The sequence below is a fragment of the Ranitomeya variabilis genome, chromosome 1 (assembly GCF_051348905.1).
Source record: "Ranitomeya variabilis isolate aRanVar5 chromosome 1, aRanVar5.hap1, whole genome shotgun sequence".
Taxonomy (NCBI): Eukaryota; Metazoa; Chordata; class Amphibia; order Anura; family Dendrobatidae; genus Ranitomeya; species Ranitomeya variabilis.
This window is the reverse complement of record NC_135232.1, coordinates 643,835,415-643,857,495: the sequence shown is the minus strand read 5'-3', so window position 1 is coordinate 643,857,495 and position 22,081 is coordinate 643,835,415. Positions and strand designations below refer to the sequence as shown.

Below are 22,081 nucleotides of genomic sequence, written 5' to 3'. Positions count from 1 at the left end.
CCGATAGTAGCAGGTATTGAGGGCCTCTTTGAACAGCCTTGTATTTACGTTGAGTTTTTCTTCAACCTCTGGTCTTGTCTCTTGATTCATTCATTCATGACTCAATTGCTTGAGGAAGTGGTGGTCCCTCCGAATACAATTTTGATTATAATGTATGTAGAGTCATTGTAGTTGAATATTGAACATGATCTGGGGATTCGAGTTGTCTCTTACTTTTTGGATAAACAATCTTCCGGCGACAGGCAGCATGATTCTTTCCTGCTTGATCTACTTTTATTCTTTCTGGACAAGAACGATTTTGTATTCGACTGTAATTTCTACAGGCAAGTATCCGGGACTGCAATTGGGGAGCGTTGCTCCCCTTCTTTCGCAAGCCACTTTTTAGGTTGGTGGGAGGAGACAGTAGTTTATCATTTACAGGCGTTCATGGAGTGTGCTTTTCACTGGTACAGATTTATTGATGATGTTCTACTGCTTTGGACTTGATCGATGGAGGATTGTCACGTTTTCATTGTGGAACTTAACAACAACCCACGAAACGTAATTTTGATGTCTAATATATCAACTACTTCAGCTGAATTTCTGGACCTCTTACTACAGATTCAAGACACAAGCATTATGACAACTCTGTTTAGGAATCCGACAGTGACCAATGCCCTCCTGCGTTTTTCTAGTTTTCACCCTGGACATCTTAAGAAGGGGATACCAAAAGGCCAATTTTTGCTTCTCAGAAGAAATTGTAGTACTATTGAGGAGTTCAAAATGCAAGCAAGGGATCTCATGGATTGTTTTCTCCATAGAGGTTATTCATGAAAGGTGGTATCTAGTGCTTTTCGTTTTGCTAGAGAAAGAATTTATTCCACAAATGGCATAAAGATGAAACAAGACCCATTAATGTCATTACAACCTTCAATAATCAGCGGCAGGATATACATAATCTCACACACAATTAGGGGATTCTTTTGAATTAACTCAAATTGGTTCCATTATCTCTTCTACTCCGAATCTTGTGGCTGGAAGAGCTAGGAACCTTAGGGATAATCTCACCTGTAGTCACCTTGCCTTTGTGGTAATTGTCTGTCTTTCACCCCGGCACAGGAGGGTGTTTCCCTCACAATTTTTCCCACATTCATTAAGTCAACAGAGTATTTCAATTGTCGATCAAATACTTTGGTTTATGCCCTGGTGTGTACCTGTCCCGAGATTTATGTAGGATTTATGTAGGACAAACTTCACAGGAACTTTGGCGTAGAGTACAGCAGCATTTCTCTAACATAGCTACGGCCAAGAAAGACAAGGCTAAGGGCAAGACTCTCACCTCAGTGGCCACTCATTTTTTTGGACTATCACAATAGTCACCTGAATGGACTGAAGGTGTTGGGATTAGAGGCAGTCTCCACTAACATTATGGGTGAGAATATCACCAACTGCCTTTTGTGATTCGAGTCAAAGTGGATTTATAATTTACGCAGCTTGGCTCCATATGGACTGAATGAGGAGTTATTGTTTACTGTCTTTTATTAGCAAATTTGATTTGTTGTTTGTGGTTTGTTTATGATTTATTATAGTTTTTTTATTCAGGAGATCTTTGTTTTTTTTCTACTTACCTCATTATGTTACTCCATCACTGGGTTTTTGGGATTCTTTTTACGTTATTTCTCACTGGATTTTTTGCACATTTTTCCTATTTTTGCTAGTGTCATTGTTAGCACCACATCGGATCCCTGCTCTGACAGGCAGGGTCGCCGGCGTGTCTCTTTACTCACCCATGCTGCAGACAGTTCTTTCCTTCCCCATGCTCAGCATGCTTCCAGCCGGTCTTCTAGCCATGTCCTTAGGGCTCGCACACGTGCGCTCCCACCCTCTTAAATGGCCAGCGCGTGCACTTGCTATTTCCTCCCCAGCCAATGGCTATGAGACATTATGTATATATTACTTCCTCCTACTGGGGAGGTGCCTGAGCAACCTTCCTGTTTCACAGTCTAAGTTGTGTAAGGTTGCATACCAGTCCCCGTTGCACTCAACTGCAGACCCTGTTTGCTGCAATCAACTGCAGATCCTGTCTGCTGCACTCAACTGCATATCCTGCCTGCTGCACTCAACTGCAGATCCTGCCTGCTGCACTCTGATACAAACACTGCCTGCTGCACTTTGATACAAACACTATGTAATAATTATAGGGGATAACTCAGGAGACTCTTTGAGTGGATCAAGACAACTACAGGACACAGTTTTATAAGTGGTAAAGTCTATATTATCACACGGTGATTCAAACAGGTGCAGAGAGAAACTCAAGTCCACAACACTTGGTGTAAATATTAAACGCAGCTTAGCAGTCTATAGGAAACTTCAGAGGAAAATGCAATCAAGCAGAAAGTCTATGAAGCACAGTTATTCTTGAGGATACTTGACACGAATAAATCCTTGTCTTAGTCCAAACACAGATAGATAAGCTTATAAGGCAGTTCAAATAATATCTTAGCTCAACCAGGGAGGCCTGGTTAATAGTCTCAGGTTTTTGCAGAGCAGCAAATGCTTACTTGTCCAGCAAATGCAGATGGAAGAACATACGAGCAGCAGATGAAGGAGGATTACTGGAACTGGTGTATGCAGCAGGAACTCAGAGCAGAGTAGCAGGATCACCACACAGGTTCACAGGAGCAGGTATATAGCCAGGGAGTAATCAGAGGTCAGGAGCTGGATGCAAGGCAGAATACTCTAGCACAGACTGAAGGCTGGGGTGGAGTTTTATAGCAGGAAGACACAGTGCACATGAGACCAAAGACGCCATCTTGGAAAAGGGCAGTAATGCACAAAAGGTAAAAAAATGTTCAGAGTCCTGACACACTACCTGCAGCACTCTGATGCAAACACTGCCTGCTGCACTCTGATGTAAACTCTGTCTGCTGCACCCGAAAGCAAACTATATGCTGCATCTAATACAAACTTTGCCAGCTGCTCCCTCCAGTCTGTCCTTTGGGTCCAGCTGCTGCACGTCCGTTGGTCTGCTCTGGAGGCATCTGGCATTCATCGGGAGCCAAGTCTGACCTCACCATCAGAGATTCTAGTGAACAGTTAGGTGTTCGCTTAGTCACGCCCCTCCAGGCTCTTCACTGTCCGTGGCACAGTGGTTCCACACACCACGTCAGTGACAGTTATATTAATAAATATAACACTTCTTCACTGTGGATCTCTTTTCTCTGTTATTTCAATATATAATTATAAAGTTATTTTAAAATAAGCTTCATAACTTTATGTTTGTTTTTTTTTTGCTTTTTCCTTCTTTCGTGTTTTGCAGGGGTGCTACCCTTTGGGTCAGACTCGTATTTCACTTGGGGCTCTTAAATACATTTTTCATTTCATTTTTTTACTTTATTATTTTTCATCATATTTTATTTTTTAATTTTTGTCATCTATTATATATATATATATATATATATATATATATATATATATATATACACACACATACTGTACATATATATATCTTATTTTTTTATCTATTATTTTTATTGTTTTATTTTCTAGTTTTTATTTTGTCACCCCTTTCATTTACTTCTCATATTTTCTTTTTACTTGTTCACATTATTTATTTTTTTGTGTTTCCTTCCCCCTTCTATCCCCACCTCTCCCTTTACCGTTTCCTTTTTCCCTTTATAATACACGATACTAATATTCCTACTTGTTTGATTATTCCTTTACACCAGCCGGTGTCTGCACAGTAACGATCTTTTGATCGCAATGTGCAGTTCCCATATTCACTAGTATTGTTATTATTTGATTTGATTTAGGTGCAAAATACTTTCTTTAGCATTCTTTGGTGTTTTGATTTTAGTTATCATTGTGTATAATTGTTTTCTGTAACTTAATTTAATATATGTATTGTCATATGTTTGCTGTCAGGTATATATTTGCTGTTATGTCTGTTTATTTGTGCCAGCTCTTTCTCCTCATTTATTCCGTTTTTGCGGTTTATAAGACACACCCCAAATTTTGAGGAGAAAAATAGGAAAAAAATAACTTTTTTAATAAAATGGTGATGCTTCTTACAATCTATGTGTCTAAGGCCAGGTTCACATTGCGTTAAAGCAGCCCGTTCTGAATAGATATCTGAATGAGGTTGAATTACCCAGACTAGGTAGAGAGGAAAGGGAGTGGATGGATAAACCGCTTGGGGAGGAAGAATTGAAGGCGGCTTTGGCGGATATGGCGGGTGGGAAGGCTCCGGGGACGGACGGTATCCCAGTAGAGGTTTATAAAATTCTCAATGCAGAGTTAATGCCCAAATTGGAGCAAGTATTCTCTGAGTCGTTGGAGAGGGGAGTGCTGCCCCCATCAATGAGAGAGGCCATTGTTGTGGTTATTCCTAAAGCTGATAAAGATCCTCAGCAGCCGGAGTCGTATAGACCAATTTCACTTCTAACGACTGACATAAAGATTTTGGCGAAGGCCCTGGCGAACAGGCTGTCCCGAGTGATTGATAAATTGATTCACCCAGACCAATCTGGCTTTATGCCCAATAAATCCACGGCAATTAACTTGAGGAGGCTATTTTTAAATATGCAAATTCCCGCAGACAATGCCGGAAAAAGAGTTGTGGTGTCTTTAGATGCCCACAAGGCCTTTGATTGCGTGGAGTGGAGTTACTTGTGGTCGGTACTGGATCGCCTGGGGTTTGGTCCAAAATTCATCTCCTGGGTTAAGTTGTTGTACTCGTTCCCAACAGCAAAAGTTAGAGTTAATAATAAATTGTCAGAGAGTTTCCCGCTTTTTAGGGGTACCAGACAGGGGTGTCCGCTGTCCCCGTTGCTCTTCGCTCTGGCCGTGGAGCCGTTAGCGGCTAAAATAAGAGGTGCTCAGGAGGTTAGAGGTTACATCTATGGTAAGAGGGAAGACAAAATTGCATTATATGCTGACGATATTTTGTTGTTCCTGGAGGATTCCGAGAGGTCCTTGTGCAATGCGGTTGCTTTGATTGAGGAGTTTGGTCGGTTTTCGGGACTCACAATAAACTGGGATAAGTCTTGTATGTTGTTGATTGAGGAGGACAGTATGGGCAGTGGAGAGAGGGTGATAACCACAAAATTAAAGTCTGTTCAAAAATTCAAATATTTGGGTATTCAGATTGTTCTTCCTCTGACTACCTTTGAGGAACTGAATTTAAGTCCGCTAATGCAGAAAATTCGTACCAAGATTACGGCGTGGAACAAATTACATTTATCGGTGGTTGGTAGGGTGAACCTCTTAATCCTAATCCATGGCTATACTTCTTAGCAGCACAGTGTCAACATCTTAAAGGATGGGGGGGGAGGCAGGGAGTGTGCAAATACCTAATAGCTTGAGGTTCTTACTACAGGCGGACGTTTTGAGTGACAGTTTGGAGGGAGGACAATTCAAAAAAATGGGTTCACAGGGGTGCACTATTAGATTAATTCACAGTGTATGGGAAAAAGTTAAACTCATTAGGGGGGTGAGTGGGTTCACCAGATTCTCGCCTATTTGGGACAACATATATTTACCAGAATTCAGGCAGAGCGAGGGTTTTCACTCTTGGTCTGCAGCAGGTATTAAACGGTTGGGGCAGCTGATAAGTCAGAGCAGACTTAAAACATTTGAAGAGTTGCAGGAAGAATTTCAGTTGCCACGGTCTGAATTGTTCCAGTATAATCGTATCTCTCATGCTTATCAGGCACAGAATAAAAGGGGAGCCATAGTGGTACAGATTGATCTCATGCTCGACTACATCCTTAAGAATAGCTGCACGAAGGGGGCGATTTCGGAAACATATGGGTTTCTGCTTTTTTCTTTCCTGGAAAAACATCCCATCCGAGCTAAAGGGAAATGGGAAGCTGAATTGGGAATGATTGATAATGATAGATGGGAATCGATCCTAGAATATGTGCCCAAAATATCAATGAGTGAACCTGGCAGGCTATCACAGTTATTCGTAATCCATAGGGCCTATAGAACCCCTTACAGGTTGTTCAAGGCTGGGCTTAGGCAAAACTCGGAATGCCCTCGGTGTTCACAATCCGAAGCGGGGATATTGCATATGATGTGGCAGTGCCCTAGACTGTCCTCCTTTTGGATAGTTGTCTTAAATCGTATTGAACTGGTGTATGGATGTTCTGTCCCTAGGAATCCACTGACTTGCATATTGGGATATGTGGAGGAAATTGTTACGGACAACATGTTTAAAATAGTTATTGCACGATTGTTATTCATTGCTAGGAAATTGATCGCCAAATTTTGGATTAGAGAGGAACCTCCAACAAGGAGAGACTTTCTTCAGCAAACGGAGCATATACTTACATTGGAGAAAAGTATCTACACCAAAAGGAATAAGCTGGACATCTTCCACAAGCTGTGGCAACTGTGGATTGACTTGAATTAGGATGATAAATGAGACTATAGGGAGCCTAGTATTCAATGGAAATATAATGGATGTTTATTCAAATGCTTGTATTATGATGGGAATTGGGGTGGCTCTGGCTGAGGTCTCTGGGGGTTGGGCGGGATGGGGGGGCTCTGGGTTGGGGGTAAAAAGTTATCTATAAATGTTTAATGTAACATGGTCATGAGAAATATTCTGATTGTTTATTCTTTGCCGATAATAAAAATCTATCTGATAAAAAAAAAAAAACCAGCCCGTTCAACGCATAGCATTGACAGGCTGCGTTAACGCTATAGCGTACACGCCATCGCATTATGCTATACCGCTAGCGCAGATGATTCATCTGTGCATAGCGGTGATGGAGCCCGCGTCTGAGACTCCGTCACTGAATGATTGCACATCGCTAGCGCATGCCGATTATGGCATGCGTTGGCGATGGGCCCGATAATAGGGGTTAATGGCAGCGTTAACAGACTGCATTACACCGCGTTATGCCATGGTGTAACGCAGTCCGTCCAACGGACTGCCATGACGCAATGTGAACCCAGCCTTATTGTTTACCGGAGTTGGTGGCTGCGGTGAAGCGGGGGTCCCAAGGTCGCTGCTGGAGGATGCAAGAGTGGAGCGTTGCTGCAAGCCACAGGCTGGGATGAGGGGGTGTTTGGATATGCGCCGCTGCGGGTGTTCGGAGGTGCGGGGGCTCTGCCAACATTTTGTGAAAGTCTATAGTCCCTGCACTTACATGGTTTATTATGCAATGGACTCCGGGAAAATGACTGCCGGGGCGGCGCATGCTCAGATGGAGATCTTGGTGCTGAGATCTTGCCCCCGGCAGCAATTTACCGGAGTGCAAAGCATAGAAAACCATGTAAGTTCTTGGGTTTTGGGTTTCACAAAATGTCGGCGGAGCCCCCGCACCACCGAACACCCACAGCGGCGCACATTCGAACACCCCCTCATCCCAGCATGCGGCCTGCAGCAACACTCCACTCTTGCCTCCTCCAGCGACCCTGAGACCCTGCTCCACCGCGGCTGGTAAGGCATATCCGCATTATAAGACGCACCCCCATTTTCCCCCAAAATTGGGTGAGAAAAGGTGCATTTTATACTCTGAAATATACGGTACTTTGGCCTTTATGTCTTAATCTGCTCTCTAGCTAGCCCAGTAATTGGGTGTCTGCTTGTCAGTCTCCGTTTATGTACCGCACTTGCGCTACTTTACGGGCTCGTGCATGCACCGAGCGTGTGGTTTCATGTGCGAGCGTCAATTCCGCCCTTCCTACTGCTACTTCTATGTGTACACACGACAGACTATACGCATCTTTTCCGGTGTTAACAGCTGATCTTTACTTTCATTTTCATCCTCTACTACGTGCGCACGCGCCGGCCTGTGTGCCGCCCCTCCGTTGAGTGACAACAGCTGATCCTGATTTTCTTTTATGTGTTTATGTGTGTATATACTGTGAGCTGCCAGTCCTTAATCACAGGCCCCTGAGGAAGCCAATTTTTGGTAGCAACACGCGTTGGGTGTTGCGCCCTGTCCTTGTACTGGACCTATTTGGACTCAGACCACCATGCTATTTTTGGGACCATACACCATTGGCATCTCTGTCTTTTACAAGTAGGCATCCTTGCCTCCATTCAGGGCTTTTTTTGCGCTAGCAGCACTTTACAATCTATGTATTATACACTCTTTATTTATATCTTTCTTCTCACTTTTTTTGATTATAGGCAACTAAGCTTATTGCTGCTATTCTATTTTTATCATTCTGTTGCCCTTTCATGCTGCAAGTGTTCATGAGGTTCTGCAGGTGGCCTATTCTGTGGCTATTAGTCATGGGGCTATGTAATATTCAGACTGATGCAATGCTCTGCTTGGAGATCTATTGCTTAATAGGTATTTCCATTAATGTGTTATACATTTCAATTGTCAGGGTCTTGAATTATTATGTTTATATTATCAGGTCAGTGATTATATATGTACTATGTGAGGGGGCCCATCACCCTCATTTGGTGGGTATGTGTTTAGTCACGTGTGACTTTTAAGTGCTTTTAATTTTTGTTGGTAGTCTACATTAATAAAATTCTTTTGTACATTTCATTCTGGTGATACCGTTTTTTGTGTAGCATGATCTTTCTCTTTGTTCTTTATAGGTTCTCACGAGGGCATCGCGACAGAAGAAATGATGAGCGTGACGTTACACAGTTTGTGAGAAAAGCTGCAGTAGCAGGAAAAAGTGTCCAAGCTCTTTAAGTTCCAATACCCTTCTATTCAAAACAGTCTGCTATTTACACAACATAGGATCCTCCGAGACTTCTGTATACACATCACATAGGATACACTGAGACTGCTGTATATACATCACATAGGATACACTGATACTTCTTTATATACATCACATAGGATACACCTAGACTGCTGTATACACATCACATAAGTAACACTGAGACTTTTTTATATACATCCGATAGGAAACAATGAGACTGCTGTAAATACATTATATAGGATGCACTGAGACTGCTGTATATACATCACATAGGATGCACCAAGACTGCTGTATATACATCACTCCCTATGCTGAGCAGCCATCTCTCCCAACTCTTCAGTTGCTCATAGCTAACTGTCATGGCCAATTAACCCATTTTAGTCATATGTACTAAAGCATTACTCCAGGTTTATCTATCATCCACTATGCGTCTACCATCCAGCTTAAAATATAAAATGTGAGAAGGTCACTGGTAAAATACTGGATGGGGAGATATGTGTCACTGAGGATGTTAGCCTCAGTGAAATACACCCAGAAGTATGCTCCAGCATGTTATGTGCTGATGAGGGGTTAATTGTCTGTTTATACATCACATAGGAGACACTGGAAACCTTCTGCACACATTACAGAACAGGAGCTTTATATCACTGATTTAGCAATGGCTGCCATAAATTAGAAGCAAGAGCAACAAGATTCGACTTTGCTCTCTCCTCTGCAAATCAAGAGACATCATAGTAATGTAGTCTGAAAAAAAAAGGGGGGGGGGAACAAATTATCAACACTCTCACTTGTTCCTCTTTAAATTTTACCAGAGGCATTAGAATATCCTGTCTTTAACAAAACTTTTTCCTCTACAAGAGATTGATTAATCTTAAGTATGACAAGTATACATAAAGCAACAGGTATGTATATTTTTTTAAGCCATTCCTCATACAAAATATCAAAATTCTTCATAGAGCTACAGAAAGTAAAATGTACGTGTCACAGGTTTTCTGCAACAGAGAGGTGCCAGAAGACCGCAGCCTCTGATTTCCTGCAATGATTAGAAGAACCTCACCATTATATTAAACGCTAAAGTTTTTTTCTATCAGTGCAGGGGTTAAACTGTCCAGTTGATAGCTTCTAGAGTTTTCCAGCTTTGGTGGTCTCATCTGTTCAGTGTTGACCACTCCCCTCTCGTATATATACTGGCCTCTGGCTATCAGGAGGCCAAGGTTAGTTTCTTGCCGCCTGGCTCTTGAGTTGGAATAGTTGGATGTTTGAGGAGGCGTTTGAAGTGTTTTTCTAAAGACTGTTGCTTGGTTGTTCGGCTGTGTGCCTGTCCTCATCCTCTTCTATTTGTTTTTTTTTCCTTCCTTCACTCCCCATTGTTCCCCTGTGTTGTTTATGAGTGCATATGATTGGTATTTTCCTTTATCCCTGTACGTATTCTTGTTAGTCTGGTTGGTGTATTTCCATACACTAGTAGTCCCTGCTTCCCTGCGTGTGGGAAAGGAACAGATTAAGGCTACGGTCACACTATCAGTATTTGGTCAGTATTTCACATTATTATTATTATTATTATTATTTATTTATATAGTACCATTAATTCCATGGTGCTGTACATGTGAAAAGGGGGTTACATACAGGGTTATAGATATCGTTAATGTTAACAAATTTACAATGACAGACTGGTACAGAGGGGAGAGGACCCTGTCCTTGCGGACTTACATTCTTCGGGATAATGGGAAAGAGACAGAAGGTCGGTGTGCTGCAGCACTGGTGGTGGTGAGGCGGCAACTCTGGTGGTGGTGAGGCGGCAGCTCGGGGGGTTGGTGAGGCGGCAAACATCAGTATTTGTTAGCCAAAACCAGGAGTGGGTCAAAAATACAGACTTGGTGATGTGTTTCTATAATAGCTTTCCCCTCTGTTTGTTCCACTCCTGGTTTTGGCTTACAAATACTGATGTAAAATACTGACCACATACTGATAGTGTGACCGTAGCCTCAGTGGCGGATACCTTTTAATGGTTAACTGAAAAAATGATAACAAATTGGAAGCTTTTGAGACTATTCAGGTCTCTTCATCAGGCATACAATAACACAAAATCTGTAGAGTCACATAATTATACACAAGAGGACACAGGAATAATGCAATAGATAGGACAAGTTTTGTTAGGCAAGTCGCATCCATCTGAAAAGTTCTAATTTCACAGCCTGGCCACAAGAGGGCGCAATACAACTGGTCAAAATGTCATTTTCTCACACTGGACATTTAGCTTGTATGTGTTGTTACATTATGATTGTTTTTATTCCTAATATTTTTTGTATTAATATTATTGTTATATATTTGATAACTAGAAAAATATGTTTAGATAATGGTTGAAGCAGGTACAACACTGTAGAACATTCACCTATTATATAGAAGTGGCCAGGGGTGGACATACCATTTATGCAACCTGTGCAGCTGTGCAGGGCCTAAGGCCGGGTTCAGATTTGCATTCAGGGGCTTTGTGGAGGGCTGCTTTCGTCCTCCGTTAAGCCCCACCTACTTCCGAATACTCCTGTATGCGTCCTGCGTACCTATCTTTAACATTGGGTATGCAGGACATGCGGATGCGTCGTTTTGATGCGTCTGCAAAAACGCAACTTGTTGCATTCCCGTGCGGTCGGCGGGCGCGTCACAACAACGCATCTGCATACATCCGCATACAATGTTAAAGATAGGTATGCAGGACGCGTGCAGAAGTAGGCGGGGCTTAACGGAGGACGTACGCAGCCCTCTGCAAAGCCCCCGAACGCTAAAGACTAGAGGCAAGGGGCCCACATCCACCTCCAAAGTAGGTGGAATTGTGCATTCTGAGGAATTATTGGGCTGCAGTTATATACCGTTTCTAATGCTGCTTTTTATGAATCAGAGCCTCAGTCTTTTTTTTTTCTGAGTTTTTGGAGCAGAAACTCTTCAAATCCTCCTAAAAAATTTGGACCTGTCTAGGTCAGGGGGTGTAGCTGAGTCTACTGATCCTTATCCATGAAGAGGTGCACACCACTTCATGAATCAGGAGTGCCAGACGAGTGACGTGCGACCCAGTGTTCGCTTCACCACAAATCCTACTCCAGTCCCTGCTGGAGTAAGATTTGTTGTGTAGCTAATGCCACTGCTCATCATGAGTTTATCGAGTGCGGGGTGCCATGCTTCCATCCCGCTCCATCTTCATCCACTTTGTCAGAGCTTAGTAGAGAACAGCAAAAGTCGAAACATTTTAGCACAGTCACAAATTGCATAAAAATTATGTGACTTTTTAAAGCTTTTTACTCCAGTGTAAAACCTTTGATAAACTGGACCCTTGGAGTTTCCGATCAATATCTGCTAGAAAAACTCAGAGAAATTTTTTTTTAAAACGATTAAAAACAACAACTGTGTTTTAGGGCTGTCCCACACGTCCAGATAATTCCGGTACCGGAATAAATCGGTACCGGAGTTATCCGTGTCCGTGTGCCTGGGAACTCACGTAGGCCATACGTGCGGCACACGTGTGCCACCCGTATGGCGAGTGGGTAAATATGAATAATAGTGTTTAAAATAAAGATCTATGTGTCCGCCGCCCCCCCACCCCCTGTGCGCCCCCCCCCTGTGCGCCCGCCCCCCCCCCGCTGTTCAGAAAATACTTACCCGCCTCCCTCGCTGCTTCCTGGTCTGGCCGCGGCTTCTAGTGTATGCGGTCACGTGGGGCCGATCATTTACAGTCATGAATATGTGGCTCCACCTCCCATAGGGGCGGAGCCGACTATTCATGATTGTAAATGAGCGGCCCCACGTGACCGCATACAGTAGGAGGCGCGGGGCAGAGAGGAAGGAGTGACAGCCAACGTGGGAGCGGGTGAGTATTTTCTGAACAGCGGGGGGGGGGGGGGGCGCACAGGGGGTGGGAGGGCGGCGGACACATAGATCTTTATTTTAAACACTATTATTCATATTTTCTCTGCAGCAAACGCTGCTGCAGGGAACATATGAATCGCGGCTTCAGCACCATGTGGGGGGGACAGCGCTTACTGTAGCGCTGTCTCCTGCACGCCACACGGACCCCAGACGGAGAACGTCCGTGTGAGGTTTGTGTTTTACACGGACCCATTGACTTTAATGGGTCCGTGTAATACGTGCGCTCCCACGAACACTGACATGTCTCCGTGTTTGGCACACGGAGACACGGTCCGCAAAAAATCAATGACATCTGAACAGGTGCATTGATTTTTATGGGTCTACGTGTGTCAGTGTCTCCGGTATGTGAGGAAACTGTCACCTCACGTACCGGAGCCACTGACGTGTGAAACCGGCCTTACAATACCAGCAAAAGCTATGAGATTTCAGAAATCTCATGCACACACATTGCTTTGGTATTTTTTCATGACTGAATTGGAAAACTGCAGCATGTCACTTTTTTCAGCAATTTTTCACCCATAGAAAGCAAAGTACAGGGCAAAAACGCAGCAAAAAACACAGGTATCAGGTTTTGGTGCAAAAAACTAAGGCTATATTCACACATGGCATTTTTGCTGCAGTTTTTTTTACTGCTCTCTTGGCAGTAAAGAAGCTGCAGAAAAAAACAGGTTTTGGCCGGCCTCACACTGGGCGTAAGACAATACGCCACGTATTATACGTCCGTACTACGGCCGTAATACGGAGAAATGTTCCCAAAATATTGATCCGTAGTCAGGGTGTGTCAGCGTATTTTGCGCATGGCATCCTCCGTATGTAATCCGTATGGCATCCGTACTGCGAGATTTTCGCGCAGGCTTGCAAAACCGACATCTAATGGATTTATGTGCTCAAATGTTCGGGAAAACATATATACAGTATATATATATATATATATATATATATATATATATATATATATATATATATGTCATTGAGACACATATATATATATTCTGTATTTAGATTTCATTCAGCGCGATATGTGTTAAAAGCCGGTAATTCAATTGCCGGCTTCTCATTTCTCCTGCACAAACCCGACAGGATATGAGACATGGTTTACATACAGTAAACCATCTCATATCCCCTTTTTTTTTGCATATTCCACACTACTAATGTTAGTAGTGTGTATGTGCAAAATTTCAGCGCTGTAGCTGCTGAAATAAAGGGTTAAATGGCGGAAAAAATTGGCGTGGGCTCCCGCGCAATTTTCTCCGCCAGAATGGTAAAGCCAGTGACTGAGGGCAGATATTAATAGCCAGGAGAGGGTCCATGGTTATTGGCCCCCCCCGTGGCTAAAAACATCTGCCCCCAGCCACCCCAGAAAAGGCACATCTGGAAGATGCGCCTATTCTGGCACTTGGCCACTCTCTTCCCACTCCCTGTAGCGGTGGGATATGGGGTAATGAAGGGTTAATGTCACCTTGCTATTGGAAGGTGACATTAAGCCAGATTAATAATGGAGAGGCGTCAATTATGACACCTATCCATTATTAATCCAATTGTTGGAAAGGGTTAAAAAACACACACACACACACACATGATTTAAAAGTAGTTTAATGAAATAAACACAGCGGTTGTTGTAATAATTTATTGTTCTCTCAATCCATCAGGAACACCCTCGCTTGGAAAAATAATAAACGCACAAGATACATACCTTCTGGTGAACCGTCTCGTCCCACGATGTAATCCATCTGAAGGGGTTAACTAATATTACAGGCAGGAGCCCTGCTAAATGCAGCTGTGCTCCGTGCCTGTAATCCCCCGGCGAATGAATGAAATGTAGGTCATTGACCTACATTTCCTTCAGTCGCGGTGATGCGCCCCCTGGTGGATGAACTCATATGACCTGGAGCGTGGGAAAAAGTTCCCAGGCTGCAGTTCATGAGAACATCCACCACAGGGCGCCTCACCGCGACTCAATGTAAGTACAGATCCTGCTTTCCTTTCAGCACCCGGGGGATTACAAGCACGAGCACACAGCTGCATTTAGCAGGGCTCCTGCCTGTAATATTAGTTAACCCCTTCAGATGGATTACTTCGTGGGATGAGACGGTTCACCAGAAGGTATGTATCTTGTGCGTTTATTATTTTTCCAAGCGAGGGTGTTCCTGATGGATTGAGAGAACAATAAATTATTACAACAACCGCTGTGTTTATTTCATTAAAATACTTTTAAATCATGTGTGTGTGTGTTTTTTAACCCTTTCCAACAATTGGATTAATAATGGATAGGTGTCATAATTGACGCCTCTCCATTATTAATCTGGCTTAATGTCACCTTCCAATAGCAAGGTGGCATTAACCCTTCATTACCCCATATCCCACCGCTACAGGGAGTGGGAAGAGAGTGGCCAAGTGCCAGAATAGGCGCATCTTCCAGATGTGCCTTTTCTGGGGTGGCTGGGGGCAGATGTTTGTAGCCACGGGGGGGGGCAATAACCATGGACCCTCTCCTGGCTATTAATATCTGCCCTCGGTCACTGGCTTTACCATTCTGGCGGAGAAAATTGCGCGGGAGCCCACGCCAATTTTTTCCGCCATTTAACCCTTTATTTCAGCAGCTACAGCGCTGAAATTTTGCACATACACACTACTAACATTAGTAGTGTGGAATATGCAAAAAAAAGGGGATATGAGATGGTTTACTGTATGTAAACCATGTCTCATATCATGTCGGGTTTGTGCAGGAGAAATGAAAAGCCGGCAATTGAATTACCGACTTTTCACTAACACCGCTGCGTATTTCTCGCAAGTCACACTGCTGGTCAGTGTGGAATCCGTATTTTTCTCGCCCCCATAGACTTTCATTGGCGATTTTTTTGCGCAATACGGTGACAAACGCAGCATGCTGCGATTTTGTACGGCCGTAGAAAGCCGTATAATACTGAACCGTAATATACGGCTAATAGGAGCAGCCCCATTGAGAATAATTGTGCCGTTTATTTTGCGAGTTTTACGGACGTAGTTTATGCGCTCATACGTCCGTAAAACTCGCTAGTGTGAGGCCGGCCTTAGCTTGTTTTTTTGCTGCATTTTTTTCTGCGTTTTTGTCATGCTAGATTTGTCTCTTGGGCATGCTGATAAACTTTCGTGCAAAAAAATAAAATCATATTCTGCTTCATAGGGTTTTGGAACAAAAAAATGCAGCAAAGCCTGATACTTTTTTCAGCGTTTTGTTTCACCACTCATTATTTTCAATGGGTGAAAAATGCTGAAAAAACCCTGGAAGAAGTGACATGCTGCATTTTGCAAAAACCAAACAAAGCACAAAATACTGAGGACAGAAAAAAAATAATGTGTGTGCATGAGATTTCTGAAATCTCATAGGTATAGCTGGTACTGTAAAACGCAGCTGAAAATTTGCAAAACAAAAGCGGCAAAAAAAAGCCTGGTGTGAACATAACCTAAGGATGTTGCATCATGTTTTTTGGGGGCACTAAACAAAAACGCAGCAAACACTCAGCAAAACCTGCTTTTGTAAGCAGAGTCCTTACTACCTGCAGAAAGAAACGCAGAAAAACTGCAACATGTGAACATAGCGTAAGCAATATTGTAAAACTTCTAGAAAGGATCGTATTTTAATTTCCCACAAATTCATCAAACATTTGTGATATTTTAGGCTGCTTTCACACTAGCGTCGGTACCGGCCCGTCGCAGTGCGTCGGGCCGACGTACCAACGCATGCTGTGAAAGTGATGCCCGACGTGGGCAGCGGAAGCAGTCTTACGATGCTTCCGCTGCCCCATTGTAAGGTCCGGGGAGGAGGGGGCGGAGTTCCGGCAGCACATGCGCGGTCGAAAATGGCGGACACGACGCGCAAAAAAAGTTACGTTACTTTTTTTTGTGCCGACGGTCCGCCAAAACACGACGCAACCGTCGCACGACGGTTGCGACGTGTGGCGATATGTCGCAATGCGTCGGTAATGTAAGTCTATGGGGAAAAAACGCATCCTGCAGACAACTTTGCAGGATGCGTTTTTTCTCCTGAACGACGTATTGCGACGTATTGCAAACGACGCTAGTGTGAAAGTAGCCTTAGTGCAAAGTTCACACGCGTCAAAAAAACGACAAACCGCAATAGATGAAGAGGGGAAAAGTTGCAAAAAAGTGTCCGGGTGTCTATGCGTGACATAAACCTCTCACATCTTGCGACTTTTACCTCACATTTATGTTTGGACCTCATTAGTGGTGACACTTGAAGAGACATTTGTCCCCTCTGTCACGCATCTCTTCAGACTACAGAGGCCGTGAGGAGATGTTGTTACGGTCACAGAAGAGGACGCTGAGGTGTTTTTCCTGGTTACAGCTGATTACAAGCCAGCAGATCCAAGACACACCCCTTCTATCGCTGCAAAGTGGCAGCTTCCCAATGGGCTGGACCAAACCAAAACACACAACATAGGGGTGGGCGTGGTGAGCGAACGGAGCATTGGATTGCTGTGCGCTGCGGAGGATCACTCCCGAGGACGGCGGCTCCATGCACTGGTGGCACAGCCGGGGAACGGGGCCCGGGACGGGACATGAGGCTCTGCAGTAGCCACAATGGCCAATGTCAGGGTAGCGCTGCGGGTGAGGCCGCTCAGCAGGCGGTAAGTGCTGTGGGGAGACTACTGTGAGGGCATGCTGAGAGTTGTAGTCACAGATACAGATAGTAATGGCATGAACTCCTCCACTTCCCATGTATATGCAGCTGGTCTGAGGGCTCAAATAATGTGGAAAGTTCTCACTGAATGTGTTAAAGGGTTAAATTTAGCCAGACACACACATCATATATATATATTTTTATATGCCGCCTAGATTTTGCAGAAGTGTCGTGATCGGCTGCAGCGGTTAGGTGACTAGAACAGTGCCTCATCGAATGTTCTCTGATGATGTGATGTTCCAGTTATCTGACCACTTCAGTGGTCACGTAATATCGGGCGCTGGACCCTTGGGGAAGGGGGTGCCGAGGCTACTGTTATACCCGGTCCTTGGAGATTAGGGGGGCCCAGAAGGTCCCATATAACTAGCCCATTACTATTAAACACCCCTGATAGTTGGGGGCGCTTTCACAAGTTGCAGCACTGATTTTCATTTGGTATTTTATAACCACGCGTGACTAAGAAAAAAAGTAATACAATTACCGCTAGACAGCCCCTATTTAACAAGAAATGTAACTATTCCTGTGCAAAATCTAGTGATGGTTTAATGATGACTGCGGCAGTGATGGCCCGAGCGAGTCCCATCAGCGCTATTGGGCCTTTCGCTGATGGCTAACAGCTCGTTCAGACGTCCAAATTATTTACATCTGAGAAAAACGGACCAATTATTCTGATCAGACTTTGATCACAGTGTGGTACAAGTGGCATCCAATGTTATTGTACATGGAGGGAAAAGAAAAATTCTCCACCTTCTCTATTCTGACAGTCTGTGAAGATCAGACTGCACTTTGATGTCATCTGAATGCAGTATTTTTCCTTTTGTTTTTTCCCCCCATTTTCTGTTTTCCCTTCCAAAGCTGTTGGCTTGCATTGCTGGTTTTGATCTGACCCTTGATCAGAATCGAACTGGTCTTAACAATTTTGTAGACCTATCTGTCCTTGAGTAAATCGTGGAAATTTGAATGGCTCCACAGATACGAGTGCTGTCCATGAAAATCACAAATAGTGATCATACACAAAAATCGGATGTCCGATTGAGCCTCACTCTGTGGGTATTATCTAAGTTAAAGGGGTATTCTGGTTTACAAAAATTCCACTGCATTGGTGCGAACTGTTTGATCAGTGTGGGTCCGATTGCTGGATTCACCCCTTCATTCCAAACAAAGGCACCATGTCCCCCATTTATCCCAGAGGTCATGGAGGACTTCAGTGGACACATGCCCTGCCAATGTCTATGGCAATGACAAAGGAAGACGAGTGCTTCCACAGTTCTTCTTTCCAGTGAATGGCGGAGCGCCAATTGGGAATGCCCTCTATATAAAGGGGTATTCCCAAACCTATTTATCCCTGATATACAGGTCAGGGGATAGCTTACTAATCGCTGGGGGTCTGAGCACTGGGACACCCATTCAGGGGCGAACATATTATTGGTGCACCTTGTGCAGATGCACAGGGGCCAAAGTGGTAAGGGGGCCATTTTGACCGCCAAACACTGGTGGAATTGTGGATTATGATGAGCTGTTGAACTAGAAAGGTCCCATATGTTGTTTTTGCACAGGAGCCCTCTTCTGTCTGTGTCCACCAGTACACCCAATGATACCTAGACCAGGACAAAGAGAACCAGACTTTGCAGAGTCCCATCTGATTGCAGTAGGGATGCCTATTGCAGAGCCCTGATCTCAGGATCACATGAGGGTCTCAATGGTTGGACCCCCAGTGATCAGTAAGTTATCACCTATAAAATTAATAGGGGTTAACTTAATATTTTATGAATAAACAACTCCATCTGGCCCTGTTTTTGGAGCTGAGTGAGGGGACACGGGACCCCTGTTTTAATTATTGGGGTCCCAGTATTTGGACTGGCCCCAATCTAACAATTATTGCTTACTGTATACAGTGACTAGAAGGTGATACTTTGTTTAGCCCAGAAGGTTACATGATTACTTGTCTGTATGGGATACAGCTGGGCAGGATGGAAGGAGCTTTCTTATCCCTTTTTGGTGATATACTGTAAATGTATCAGATGGATGTCCGCATGTACAGAATTTTATTTAGCTCAGTGGAAGTATCTCGTATTCATATGCGGTTTGTCGCAATATGATCTGTGTTCACTGCAGAAAAAAATCAGCCCCTACTGTAAAGTCAGAGACGCGTGGAGCATTATCTGCTATTTTTCAACAAAACATCCTACGTTTGGAGAAACCAAGAACCAGGCAGACTTCCTTAAAATCCATTTCCTGTTGCTTTTCCAGTCTCCCTTGTCTGGGATTTAAATTACTACGTTGAGAGAGCCGCTGGGACGGGAGAGATCATGTGACCACCCAAACTAGTCCTCCAGTCTTAGAATGCACGTCCTGTGCAAAACCATTGTCAGTACAAAGACCGCATCTCCTGAAGACGTAAGATATGATGGTTGCAATACGATCGTCTCTCCTTATTAGTGATAAGCAAACGTGCTCTGATCAGGTGTTATCTGACCATTCTCGGGTACTATTCTCGAGTACCCGCAGCTGCATGTCTCGCGGCTGTTTGACAGCCATAACACATGCAGGGATTGTCTGTTAGGTAATCCCTGCACGTGTCGTGGCTGTAGAACATCCGTGAGACATGCGGCCACTGGGACTCAAACATATTTTTCCAGCACGCCGAAGTCACTTTTTAGCACCCAAGCATGCTCAGATAACACCTTATCGGAGCACGTTCGCTCAACACTATTCCTTATGCTTTCAATATTTGTATACATATATGGTATATGTGTGCTATTTTTACAATTCTATAAACCTTTTTTGTTACAGACAATAGAACAAAGCTAAAGTGATGCCAAGCAAGAGCCCATAACTTACTGTGATCAGTGGCTTCAATAGAGCCTTGCAAAAGCAGTTAGTTTCAACGATTAGGAAGTATCAGCACTTTAGACGCAGTGTATTTTCGCTGCATCCAAAACACTATGTTCTCATCACGCAGGTAAATCCGTATGTGTTCACTGAACCACGCTGATTTATCCAAATACATGCTATTGTTGAAGTTTCTGTTGCGGAGACTAGCATCTCCGCAAGAGAAATTAACATGCTGCTGCTCGTAAACCTGTGCTGCATGTCAGTTTCCCCGGGTGACCCGCAGGCGCACATACACGCAGAGTGGACATGGCATTTCTAGAAATCCCATCAATTCTGCTGTAACATCTGGTCTCTGCGTTTATGATGCTGCATAAATACGTAGTGTCAAAACCGCAGCAATTCCTAATTGTGGGCACAAACCCTAATTACAGGTTGCACTTTTTTGGGAAAAAGTTCTGCAGTGATTGATATATATATATTTTTTGTTCTTTCTCCAAATCTAGCAATACAGGAGATAGCTGCTGTTTGTTTTGGCTACTTTCACATTTGCGTTGTTGGGCGCAGCGTCGGCGACGCAACGCAATCAACAACGCATGTACACAACGCAGCGTTTTGCGACACATGCATTGTCATAAGATCCTACAGATCGTGACTTTCGGCGCAGGGAAAAGCTACAAGTAGCGTCACCTGCGCCCTGTCTTGTGCGTCTATATGACGCATGCGTCGTAAAACGCAGTACAACGCAGATAGGGCGCATGATGCATGCGTCGGTATGCATCGACGACGCTGCGCCCAACAACGCAAATGTGAACGTAGCCTTTTTCTGCAGACGGGTATCTCTCCCAAGCCTCCCATACATAGGAGGCTATACTCTACCAAAGATTCATGTGTTGTTTTTTTAATAGGTGAGAAAAAGGGGTATGGACACAGTTAGATTCCTGTGATCATGGCTTCCCTTGAAACTATCTGCCTCAGAAACCTGCAGTGTTTTATTTTTATTTTTTGGTACTTTTTACCCACTGTTTTTGAGTTTGGGGAATTTTTAAAAGCTACTTTACGCTCTATATATCTATATGCTGTAGAAACTTCTACCAACTTGGGTTGCTGCCAGCATCTTATCGTCTGCTGGCAGATCTGTTGGGACAGTGATGAGAACAACACTGTTTCTTTGCAGGTCTGAGGTCCTGGGTTCAAATCTCACCAAGGACAACATCTGCAAGGAGTTTGTATGTTATCCCTGTGTTTGTGTTTCCTCTGGGTTCTCCGATTTCTTTTCACATACTGAATGGGAATTTTGATTGTGGGGACAATGGTGTTGTCTGCAAAGCACTATGGAATTAATGGTTCTTTATAAATAAGGTCTTCCTGCATATCTACAATTGGAAAATTACCTGCTGAGATTTTAACACCATTCTGGGCCACGTTCATTTAAGGCCCCGTCTCACTAAGCGATTTACCAACGATCACGACCAGCGATATGACCTGGCCGTGATCGTTGCTAAGTCGCTGTGTGGTCGCTGGGGAGCTGTCACACAGACCGCTCTCCCCAGCGACCAACGATCAGGGGAACGACTTCGGCATCGTTGAAACTGTCTTCAACGATGCCGAAGTCCCCCTGCAGCACCCGGGTAACCAGGGTAAACATCGGGTTACTAAGCGCAGGGCCGCGCTTAGTAACCCGATGTTTACCCTGGTTACCAAAAAAAACAAACACTACATACTCGCCTTTCGGTGTCCAGGTCCCTTGCCGTCTGCTTCCTGCTCTGACTGAGATCCGGCCGTACAGTGAGAGCAGAGCGCAGCGGTGACGTCACTGCTGTGCTCTCACTTCTCACTGTACGGCCGGGAGTCAGTGAGAGCAGGAAGCAGACGGCAAGGGACACCGAAAGGCGAGTATGTACTGTTTGTTTTTTTTGGTAACCAGGGTAAACATCGGGTTACTAAGCGCGGCCCTGCGCTTAGTAACCCGATGTTTACCCTGGTTAC

At 44.1% G+C, this 22,081-nt stretch overlaps 1 protein-coding gene across 1 annotated transcript in view; it reads left to right on the top strand.

Annotated features, from left to right (window-relative positions):
* Positions 1–17,016: 17,016 nt before the first annotated feature.
* Positions 17,017–22,081, top strand: part of STARD9 (StAR related lipid transfer domain containing 9) — a 305,447-nt gene continuing 300,382 nt past the window's right edge. The window contains exon 1 of the mRNA XM_077261513.1: positions 17,017–17,207. Within this exon, the coding sequence (XP_077117628.1) occupies positions 17,161–17,207 (47 nt within the window). The 5' untranslated portion in view covers positions 17,017–17,160. The remainder of the gene's footprint in view (positions 17,208–22,081) is intronic.